The 12,414-nt window shown below is 37.4% G+C and overlaps 1 protein-coding gene across 2 annotated transcripts in view; it reads right to left on the reverse strand.

The window, feature by feature from the left end:
• Nucleotides 1–358: 358 nt before the first annotated feature.
• The window catches only part of IL15 (interleukin 15), an 80,876-nt gene continuing 68,820 nt past the window's right edge, over nt 359–12,414 (reverse strand). For both annotated transcript variants that reach the window (XM_058721303.1, XM_058721304.1), the window contains exons 4-7: nt 11,739–11,823; nt 6,425–6,469; nt 4,317–4,454; nt 359–1,367 (exon numbers count right to left, since the gene is read on the reverse strand). In XM_058721303.1, coding sequence (XP_058577286.1) covers nt 1,260–1,367; nt 4,317–4,454; nt 6,425–6,469; nt 11,739–11,823 — 376 coding nt within the window. In that variant the 3' untranslated portion in view covers nt 359–1,259. The remainder of the gene's footprint in view (nt 1,368–4,316; nt 4,455–6,424; nt 6,470–11,738; nt 11,824–12,414) is intronic.

Below are 12,414 nucleotides of genomic sequence, written 5' to 3' on the forward strand. Positions count from 1 at the left end.
TTTCACTCATATGTGGAATTTGAGAAACTTAACAGATGACCATAGGGGAAGGGAAGGAAAAAGAAGATAAAAACAGAGGAAGCAAACGATAAGAGACTCTTAAATACAGAGAACAAAATGAGGGTTGATAGGGGGTGGGGGAGTGGGTTAAAGGGGTGATGGGCATTAAGGAAGGTACTTGTTGGGATGAGCACTGGGTGTCATATATAAAAGATAAATCACTGGGTTCTATTCCTGAAGCCAAGACTATACCATAAGGTAACTAACTTGAGGAAAAACAAAACAAAAGAAAAAAATGAAAAACAAACAAAAACACCATAAGTGAACTAGGTGAAAGAAATGGTGATAGACAAAAATATTTCATTTTAGTCATAGTTTTATTAAAAAAGACCTTGCAAATTTCAGACAGTATACTGCAAAAATATATAAACAATTACTTTATGTCAGATAATGCTGGCTCTAACTAACCAGCAAATTTTTTATTATACATGCATGGCAAAAAAAAAAAAAAAAAAAAAAAAAAGTGAAAATAAAATACCTGCACTTGGGAAAGCATGGAATACAAACATCATTACAACCATTAGTTTCCTATACACGATTCTACCTATCTACCTCAGTGGAGCTTTATTATTGTCACTCCCACCAAAGATTTACTGACGCATATTACCTGCCAGGTACATGCACTTTTTGTCTTTTATAACAGGTGCTTTATATATCAATTACAGAGTAAAACATCGGTTTCACACCTATTTCTTCCTTTCTCATTGGTAGTTAATTCTTCCTCCTTGTGCTACACCTAATGGAGAAGTGAAGGCTGGTGGTCAGTGGTCCTAGGCTGGCTGGAACATACGGTTTCCCTGCCCCAGGGGTGCTCAGCCCCACAGCTTGTGCGATTTGACTATTGCCCTTGAACGAATGTCCCCTATTTTCTTACAGGAGGTAAACATCAATGCAATTTCGAAGGATAAAGTATATACACAATTTTATTCAATACTTTATATTATGCTACAAATATGTACAATTTCAATAATAAATTAAGAATAAATGAACAAAATAAGTACGAAGACAGTTCATAGACACCATGTTGCTCAATGACATTTTTCTGCCTTCATTTCTAAGAGTTCGTGTGATCCAAGATTCCAGATTGTCCTCTTGTTAAAAAAATTGGGGCAGCATGCAAGAAATGAGGAGTTTCACAGCCTCTAAGCCGCAGGAAGATGTTTGCTAACAGTAGAAATGCTGAAGGGGATCAATCACAATCAAGAGTTGATAAACATTTGTACAATATGTACAAAACTCTGCAGAAATTCTTTAATGTTCTTTTCTTCCAGTTCCTCACATTCTTTGCATCCTGTTTCAGTTATATTCTAGTGAATAAGAAGAAAGGATTAGATTGCAAAGACTACTATATCCCTTTCCTGGGAATATCACATCATTTGAACCATACAGTGAGGTCTTGAGACATAAAAACTTTGGCACATTAATGTCATATTTGGAAAAACCACTGGAAAAAAACTGGGAGATCTGGTTTAGGCTTATTTTTCCTATAATGGGTTAAGGACATTGGAGAAATAAGCCATGTCTATCAGACCATGGACTTCCTGCTTAGAGCCCTTCAGTAGTTTCTGATCATCTACCCCATAAAGACTATGCCTCCCTTGCATGGGACACAGGCCCTCCTTGAGGGGTTCCTCACCTGTTTCTTTCACCTGTCCCTACCACCTCCAATGACATACCCTAAGTACAATGAGCTCATGCCTTTACCCCCACATACACATCATGCTATTAGATGCCCCACTGCCTTTGTTCTTCTCTCTGCATATTCCACACTTGCTATTTTAGCTACCACTACTCAGGCTGAGATTACTCAGGTCCTATCTCCATTAGGAAGGCATTCCTAAACCTAGGAGTTCCCCAGGTTGGGCTAAATGTTCCATCTTTACATTCTCAGAACTCTCCCTCATATATCAATCATATCACATCATATCATATCATATCATATCATATATTGATATTAGGGAGTTTTTTGATTTTTGTACCACTAGTCTCTAGGCTTTTCTAAGAGCACAAGGCCACATATTTTTGTTTCCCTAGCCTTTAGCATAAGGCCTAGCACATAGTATTCCCCCAGTCATTGCTGGTTGAACTAAACTATTTAGGTGAATACCACAAATTGTAATTCAAACACCGTTTCATGGATAACTAGAATATTCCGAATGTAGTAATCATAAATAAACTACTTAGAGATCATCCAAACCAGGAAAGCTGTACCAGCAAAAATCAAAATTAGATTTTATGTCCATTAAGCACTTGAAATTCAGATTCACCAACATTTATCAAGCACATACTCTATGCCAGGGACTGTCATATTCTATGTAGCGCTGTCCTATTTGGAAATAATCATGTCAGATAGCAAGGCAGAGATATTACACGATGCATCTCAGTTGACATAACCAGTGAAATGCTCTACATCCAGCTCTTCTGACTACAGTCTTGCCAGCTCCTTCTACTACACGTGCTACACATACCAGGCCATGATGACAGTGACTGTGAACATGCACATTGAATATTCTACCAATAACAGAGAGGTAACCTATCACAAGAGTATTTTAAACATCAGTATAGGCATTTCATAAATATATTAAGTGTCTAGAATATGCCCGGCATCGTTCTGGGAGCTGGGATACAGCTCTAAAACACACACACATATACACAGACACACAGAAATACCTGCCCCTTAGACACTGACATTCTAGTAGGGAAAAGCAGACAAGTAAGTAAAATGTCAGATAGTGGGGCGTGCAGAGAAGGGGACAGGGTGTGGGGGTGGATTGCAACTGTGAAAAGGTGACATCACTGAGAAGGAGACATTTAAGCAAAGACCTTAAAGCAACCTGGCATTTTTAGAGCAGTTCAGGGTGTCCAGCCCTACTCGCTCAGAGGGTCTTGGAACATTCAGTTTCCTCTGCCTGTTAAACATACTTCCCCAGATAGGAGGCTCATTCCCTCATGTCTTTCCAAATGTCAGCGTAGCAGGTAAACCTCTAAAATAGAACCCCAGCCCTCTTACCTGCCTTCTTTTTGGCCACTGATTTAATAAATAACTGAGTCATTATTCATTTCCTTTTGCTTGCTTTATTTATGATTTACGTTTTTACTTATGTCCCTTAAGAGCAGAGACCATGTGTGTTTTTTCACTTCTGTTATCCTGAAGGCCTACAACGAGGCCCCAAAAGTATATGTTAAATTCATGAATTATTGTTATGCCTTCTTTGTTTGTAAAACTTCCTTCTGTCCACTCTGCTTTGGCCACTAGTGTTTCGCCATGAAAACCATCATTCTTTTACTTCAGGGCCTTTGACCAGCACACCCTCAGGCCTGCTGTGGGAGTCCTTCGCATTTTCTCTCCTAGAACCATACTTCTCGTGGTGCATGGCAAGGCCCAAATTCTACTTGAATTTTTAATATTTTTATTATTATCCTCTTGTGGCATTTGTCCGTCCAGTGGATAAGAAGAAGACCTCCCCTGAAGCGAAGCCGCTTGGGTATGAATCTGGCTCCCCATTTTACCGGCTGTGTGGACTGGAGAAAGTGATTCAAGCCCTTGGTGCTCCGATTTCTTCAACCTTAAAACAGAAACAAGGAGGGGCACCTGGGCAGCTCATTTGGTTAAGAGTCTGACTCTTGATCTCGGCTCAGGTCGTGATCTCACAGTTCATGAGTTTGAGCCCCACATCGGGCTCTGTGCTGGCAGTGTGGAGCCTGCTTGGGATTCTGTCTCTCCCTCTTTCTCCCCCTTCCCCTTGTGCATTCTCTCTCTCTCAAAATAAATAAATAAACTTAAAAAAAAAAAAAACAGACACAAGGGTAACTCACAGATTTATTGTGAGGATGTAATGAATCACCATTTAAGCCTCAAAGAACAGTGTCTGGCATAGAGTAATTACTGAATAAATGTGAATTGCTATTATTGATGCTAAACACTTAACTATGTAATTAGACCGATGTCTATCCACTGCACCTGGTAATAAACACCTTGGGGCCAACGACCTCACTGGTTCATCACTGTCACTCTAGCACAAAAGGGCCTGGAATCACGCAGTAAATGTTTGTTGAATGAATACACTGATAGACCACTTTAGGATTTTGGACACACTACTGATGGTGCCAGTTCCGAAGGTCACTCCGCTGGCATTAACTCCCTCTCCCGAGTGCCTCTTCGAACAATCTGCTTGTTCATTACATCCAGCTAATGACTTCTCCCAACCAAGACATAAACATCCGATATAGCTCTGTATGACGATTGGGTAACTCACCCTGTTAGAAGATAAACTGCTGTTTGCTAGGATAATAATGTTTTCTACTGTTTGATGAATGGTCTCATTTTTGGACTCAAGCGAAATAACATGTAACTCCAGGAGAAAGCACTTCATCGCTGTTACTTTGCAATTGGGCTAAAAAAAGAGTTACAAAGAATCACTTTGAAAAAAAAGTATCTTTCCATTATGCACTTTTACATAGATGCAATTTTGATTTTTTAAAAAGTTAATCCAAATATTTTATAAAGAAACACAAAACCCCTAAGAAGTTTTACACAGGAGGCAATTTTTTGCTTTGTTTTGTTTTTAAATCAAAACCAAAACAAACAGACAATAAAACAATCTAAAAAGATGGCAATAGTATACAGAAGAAAGAACACAAAGCTAGAAAACATGGAAATAACAGGCCACTTTTTCTCAATGAGAGCATTTCCTCCTTGTAAAATGGTAGTAATACCAGCCTGAGACTCTCAAAACATTAGTATAGATAGTGTGCTAAAAGAATTTTTAGAATCAGACTGTACTGTTAATATCTGAAACAGTGACAGCTGCTGGTCATGCTAGTTCCATAAGTCCCAGAGCTCCAGGGGCAGAAGAAATCCCAAGAAATTTATTAGAAAAATCAGGGTAGGAGTACTGCCCATTCACGGGCTGGCCACATCAGAAAGGTACCTTTCAGATACCACAAAAATATGTTTCCCACAATAGTGACTTTAACAAAATCCCCAACTTAAAAGAAAAGAAGCATTAATGATCATCTGGGGATGTGACCATGGATTGTCTGACTTTAGGTTCTCACTGCCTTGTACAATGCCTGGGATCCTACAGGCACTTCCAGAATGCTTACAGAATGGATGAAGGGAGGAGGGAACACACCCACATGCCTGGCATTGGCCATATTCCTTATCTCCCACAGCAGCTGCTCAGAATTGCAAGGGTAAATACCATCCCCACAGACAGATACGTAGGTAGGTAGGTAGGTAAGTAGGTAGATAGATAAAATAATAAATAAAACTGAGGCTCATAAATGTTTAGTGACTTCTTAGGCAATGCACCTAGGAAGTGGCTGAATCAGAGTTTACATCTAAATTTCAACCTCAGCTTCTTTCTATAAGCCATGAGTTACAAGGTTATCTTCTTGCAAAAAAAGCAATCTCAGGTTGCTGAGTTTGGGTGGTTACCTGCCTGCTCTCTACTTTGAAAGAAAAATGGAAAACATACTAAAGCCTAAGGAGGAAGACAATGTCTATGTGTAGCACCACTATCCAAGGGGTTGATGAATATCTGGTTTTTCTAGCTTGTGGTGAAGCCCTCTTCCCAAAGCTGAAAAAGCCTTCACAGGTGCAAATTCTTCCATTTCAGAGAAGTTCTAATTGAGCAATCACAGAGAGTGGACTCACTGTTTTCCTCGCACACAACATAGAGTTTGTTTTCCGTGAGGTGAAGAAGTTGGGGATTTGTTTCTTGTTTTTTAGTAGCCAACCCAGAGGGAAAGAACAGCAACATAGCTAAAATTATACATGCCTTAGGCAATGTCAGTGTATTAATGAAACAAGTTCAAGATCACTTTTTAATTCTGATAGGTTTTATGAGCTGTGTTTATTTCTTTTCTCACATCGAGAGTAACTGGCCAGAATTCTTTTCTGACAATTGTAGAGATTCATGCAAAATGTGGAACATGAGTGCATTTAAGCAATTTGTAGAAAATATAATTAAGCGTGGAAATACAGTCCAGGACTGGAAACAAGGGCTATGGCGGACAGCTTTAAACTGAATCCATTAACCTGATTTGTGCACTTAATTGCATCATGATCTAATTGCATCATAAAATATGTAGTATGTTTTGTTTGACATTGATGGAAAAGGCTGTTTTATATTTTGATTTGGTACCATTATGAAAATAGCATCTATGTAAGCTCTTTGTCCCCAAGTCCCACAACCTCAACAATTACTTACAAAATGCATTGATCGCATGTTGTCAGAACACAACAAAAGTTAGACTTAAAAACTATACATCCTTCAGTAAGTTTATGAAAATATACTTCTTCAACTTTTGAAAACTGGAAAATATAACAATTTTCAAAAAAAAAATAAACTCTACTCACATGAACATCACTTTCAGTATATAAAGTGGCATCGATATGTAAGGACTGAAAGGAAACAAAAGTAGATAATATGAAAAATTATGACCTCCTTTAGATATAGTGAAAACAACTTACTGAACATTTTAAACTTTTTAAATTACATTTTTTTAATTTTGAGATAATTTCAGTTTCATATGCAATTATAAGAGAAAATGTAGAGAGATCCCACAAACCCTTCACCATTCCTCAGTGGGAATATCCCGAATGCCATAGTACAATACCATAACCAGGAAACTGACACTCATATGATCCACCCACCTTGTTGAGATTTCATCAGTTCCATGTGCACTGATGTGGCTATGTAGTTCTACTCAGTTTTACCAGATGTGTAAATTCATGTAACCACCTCCACAGTTAAGGCACAGAACAGTTGCATCACCATTAAAATCCTCCTCCCACACTTCCATAGCCCAAACCACCTTTCTCCCTACACACTCCACCCCCCACTTTCTAATCCCTGGCACCCACTTCTCTCATCTCCATTCCTATATCACTTCAAGAATGTTATATAAGTGGAATCATATAGTACAGAACCTTTTGAGACTGGCTTTTTGAAAAACTTAATAGACTATTCTTTGAGCAGTTGTAGGTTTCTGGAACATGAGAAGAAAGTACAGAAACTTCCCAAACTTCCTTGTCCCCCTGCACAGTTTCTTCTATTATTAGTATCTTGCATTAGCGTGGTACATCTATTACAACTGATGAGCCAATACTGATACATCTGTAACAAAAGTTCGTAGATTACATTGGGATTCACTCTTAGTGTTGTATATTCTATGAATTTTAACCAATATATAATGACATGTACCCACCATTACAGTATCACACAAAATAGTTTCATTATAAAAATCACCTGTGCTCCATCTATTCATCTCTCCCTTTCCTCTAACACCTGGAAACTACTGATGTTTTTACTGTATCCATATGACATTCTTATCCATTGGATACATTCTGCATCCACTGGATATTCTCATCCATTGGATATTCTTATCAAATGGATACATTCTGTATCCATTCTTCCAGAATGTCATAGAGTTGGAACCACATGTAGCCTTTTTAGATTGGCTTTTTTCACTCAGTGATATGTTTTTAAGGTTTCTCCATGTCTTTTCATGTCTAGAAGCTCATTTCTTTTTATTGCTGAATAATATTCTATTGTATGGATGTACCTCTGTTAGCTTATTCAGACTGGCTTTTTTTCACACAGCATAATAATACTTTGGAGAGCCATCCAACTTGTTGTATCAGTAATTTTTTTTCCTTTTATTTGCTCAGTATTATTCCATGATTAATGTACCATAGTTTATTCATCTGTTCAAGGGCATTTGGGCTGTTTTCAGTTTTTAGCTATTATAAATAAAGGTCTATGAACGTACATGTGCCTGTTTTCCTGTGGAGGTAAGTTTTCATTTCTCTGATATAAATGTTCAAGAGTGCAACTGTTGGATCACATGGCAAATGTGTTTTATATTGGTGGCAAATTTGTTTTATAAAAAACACCCAAACTATTTTAGAGTAGCTATAAAATTTTACATTCTCATCAGACATATGTGTGATCCAGTTTCTCCACATCCTTGCCAGCATTTAGCATTATTACTTTTAATTTAAATATTCTTACAAGTGTATAGTGATATGTCATTGTCGTTTTAATCTGCAACCTCTAAATAATATGCAGCAATTTATTGGTACTTTCTTCCAGAAAAAAGTCTTGGGGTGATTTATAATTTCTTCCTTTCTAATCTGCCCACGTTTAGTTCTTGTTCTTGCCTTGCCAATTTAGCTAAAGTTCCAACACTGTTTTGAATAAGAGTAGTGAGAGGTGACATATTTGCCTTGTTTCTAATCTCAGCGGAAAAACATTCAGTCTTTACCCATTATGTATGATGTTAGCTCTAAGTTTTTTGTACATGCTTGGTATCAAGTTGAAAAAGTTACTTCTCTATTTCTGGTTTGCTGAGAAATTTTACTAGGAACAGGTATATTTTAAAATGTTATTTCTCCATCAATTGATCTGATCATAGGATAGTCTACTTTAGCCTGTTGATAAGGTGGATTACATTGACTGATTTTCCAATATTAAGCAGGTCTTGCATATTTGGAAACAATCCCTTTGGTCATGGTGTGTAATTTTTTTTAATACACTGGTGGATTTTATTTGCTAATATTTTATTGAGAATTTTGCATCTAAGTCATTAGAAGTATTTTCTGCTTTCTCTTTTGGTACTGCCTTTGTCTGGTTTTAGCATCTGGGTAATACTTGCCTCCTAATATGAGTTAGAAGATGTTCTTCTATTTTTGGAAGTTATTGTAAAATTGGTGTTAATTCTTCTTTAAGTGTTTGGTAGAACACTCCAGTGAAACCAGCTGGGCGTAGGGATTCGTTTGGGGGAGTTCTTTTTGGCGAATTCAGTGTCTTTTAATAGTTATAGCAGTTTGGGGATTGTTTATTTCATCTTCGTTAAATTTTGGTAGTTTGTGTTTTTGAGGAATTGGTCCATTTCTTCCAAATTGTCAAATTTAGAGAATAAAGTTGTTTATAGTTTTTATTATCCTTTTAATGTCTGCAGATTCTGTAGTGATAGTCTCTAATTTCAGTCCTGACATTAATGGTTTATATCATCTCTCTTTTAATCTTTGTCAGTCCTGCTGGAAGTTTATCAATTTTACTAATTTTTTTCCCCTAGTAATGAGCATCATGTTTCATTAAGTTTCTCTATTGTTTTCCTGATTTCAATTTCATTATTTTCTGCCCTTATATTTACTTTTTTCTTTCCTTCTGCTTGTGTTAGGTTTATTTTGCTCTTCTCTCTCCAGTTTTTTGAGGTGGGAACTTGGCTAGTTGATACAAGATCTTTCCTTTTTCCTAATATAATCACTTAGCTTTACAAATTTCCTTCTCAGTAATGCTTTACCTGAATCCTACAGATCTTGATATGTTGTATTTTCATTTTCATTCAGTTCTATGTACTTTTTTTTATAAACTTTGAGACTTAATCTTGACCTATGGAATACTTAGAAGTATTATTATTTAATTTTCAAGCGTTTGGAGACTTTCCTGCTATATTTATATAATCGACTTCTACTTTATTCCACTGCGGTCAGAGAACATACTCTGCATGATTGCAATTCTGATGAACTTGTTAAAGTTTGTTTTATGGCCCATGATATGTTTAGTCTTGGTGAATCGTGCCTGAAAAAAATACGAATTCCCTGTTGGTGGGTGAAAGGTTTCATCTATTGTTGGCTGACTGTGTTGTCGAGTTCTTCTATATCCTTTTTGATTCTCTGTCCAGTGATTCATTTGTTACTTAGGAAGCGGTAAAGTCCTCCACTGTAATTGTGAATGTGCTTTTTCTCCTTTCAGTTTGATTCGTTTTTGCTTCTTGCCTTGTCAGGCTCTGTCATTGGGTGTGTACACATTTAAGATCACATTTTCCTGGTGGATTGATCTCTTACCATTTTGAAATGCACCTCTTGATTCTAGTAATTTTACTTGCCGTGAAGTCTACTTTATCTGATATTAATATAACTACTTCTGATTTTTAAAAATTACTGTGTGCATGTGCATCAGCTTCCTAAAGCTATTGTAATTAAGTATCAAAATGAGGGCTTAAAACAAAAATAATTTATTCTCTTACAGCTTTGGAAGCTAAAGGTCCAAAATCAAGATGTCAGTAGGGCCATGCTGCCTCCAAAGGTTCTAGAACAATCCTTGTTTACCTCTCCCAAGTCTCTAGTGGCTCCTGGCAATCTTGGGCCTCTTGTGGCTTATAGCTGCATCATTCTGGCCTTCTTTGGCTTGTAGCCGCCTCCAATTTCACATGGCCTTCTTCCCTGTGAGTCTCTCTATGTTCTGACCTCTTCTTGTAAGGACAGCTAGACATTGGAGTTAAGGCCCAACCCACCCCAGTATGACTTCATCTTAACTAATTATATTTGCAAAGACCCTATTTCCAAATAAGTTCACATTCTGAGTTTCCCAGTAGACATAACTTTTTTATGGGGGCAGGGGGGCACTATTCAAACCATTATAATATGGTATATTTTTTTCTCTTTTCAATTTCAACCTACTTATGCCACTGGGTTTGAAGTATTATTATTTAATTTCCAATTGTAGACAGCAAAATGGCAAAATGTGGTTGGTGTTTTGTTATCAATTTGGCCAATCTCCCTCCTTTACTGTGTTCTGTTTCTCCTCCCTTTTGAGATGCTAATGCTAGGAATGTTGAACCTTTTATTATCCCAAAGATCCCTGAGGCTTTTTTCCCCCCAGTCTGTTTTCTATTACTCTATCTTCAAGTTCACTGCCTTTCCTCTGTCACAGTCATCCTGCTCATGAGTCTCTCCAGTTTGTTTTGTATTTCAGGTATTGTATTTTTCAGTTCTGTCATTTTCATTTGGTTCCTTTTACATATTGTATTTCTTTGCTAAGACTTCATTTTATCCAGTTGTTTTCAAAGGTCTGTGTAATTGCTTGGTACATTTTTATGATGGCTGCTTTAAAATCCTTGTCAAATAATTCTAACATCTAAACCATCTCCATTTCAAAGTCTATTTCAGAGACTTTTCTCATTCCAGTTGTGTTTTTCCTGCTTCTTGGTACAATGAGTGATTTTCAGCTGTATTCTGATATTTTAGCTTTATGTTAGGAGACCCTGGTTCCATCTAAACCTTCTATTTTAGCATACAGCCACCCTGTTTGGGTTGAGGCTCTGACTTACATATATTTGCTGTGGTTCCCATGACAATTTAGTTTTCAGAATCTTTGTGGTGCTAACTTGAAATGCTCAGTTCACCAGATGCCCCTGGGATGCCCACTGGCCCCTGCTGTATCACCCAAGGGGTGGAGGACAATTCTCTTGGCCAATTGTCAGTGGGACTCCTGTTTTCTTCCCCCTGCTAGCTCTGCCAGGCCAGCTGGTGTCTCTAGATGAGAGACGGGGTTCTCTGGCCACAGGACAGAGAGCTCTTCCCTGGGACAGGCCATCCCCCCTGCAAGTGCCTCCAGGCTACCAGGTTTCTTTGGTAGGAGAAGGGAGTCTCTGGCCTGTGGTGATAGAGAGCTCTTCATACTGGGCCACTTATAAATTGAGTTTTAAAGATAATTACGATCCGAAAATTGTTAAGTAAAAGCATTGAAGGTTTTACCAGGCTCATGAATTTCTACAAAAATATTGCTTCAAGTGAGATTTCATTAAGACTGACAGCGAAACACAGGGAGAGGCATACTCCACAGCAATCATACCAGATAGCTTATGGAAAAATGAGTACTCACTTGAATAAGCTTGTCAATTATTTTCAAATCACTTATTACATCCTGCCAGTTTGCCTCTGTTTTGGGAAGACCTGCACTGATACAGCTGAAAGCAAAACCAAAGAGCAAAACATTTTGAATAAGCATAATACTGGCTTGATGAATACATAGGCAAAAGAGCAATCAAGATTTTCTTATTCCGATCAGCGAAAAGATAAGTGTTATCCTTGCCTTTGTGCATTCAACAGCTTTGTAGATGAATATAAACACAGAATATACAGTACAACCCCTTGACACTTTAGACTAATTTAAGGGCTGACCAACTGGGATTAGAGAAAAACCTAATTTGGGAGGATAACTATAAATAACCTGGTGCAATTTATCACAATGAAAAACACACAGCACGTAATGTGTGGTAGTGCTCAGTAAATGTTTTTGAATAAACTGCTGATATTCTTTAAGTAGAAGATCCATCAGACTTTTAAGTCTATTAAATTGGTGCAATTTTATATATATATATATATATATATATATATATATATACACACACACATATATATATACATATATATTTTTTTTTAATTTTTTTTAACATTTATTTATTTTTGAGGCAGAGAGACAGAGCATGAACAGGGGAGGGTCAGAGAGAGAGGGAGACACAGAATCTGAAACAGGCTCCAGGCTGTGAGCTGTCAGC

The sequence above is a fragment of the Neofelis nebulosa genome, chromosome 3, assembly GCF_028018385.1.
Source record: "Neofelis nebulosa isolate mNeoNeb1 chromosome 3, mNeoNeb1.pri, whole genome shotgun sequence".
In the NCBI taxonomy this organism is placed as follows: Eukaryota; Metazoa; Chordata; class Mammalia; order Carnivora; family Felidae; genus Neofelis; species Neofelis nebulosa.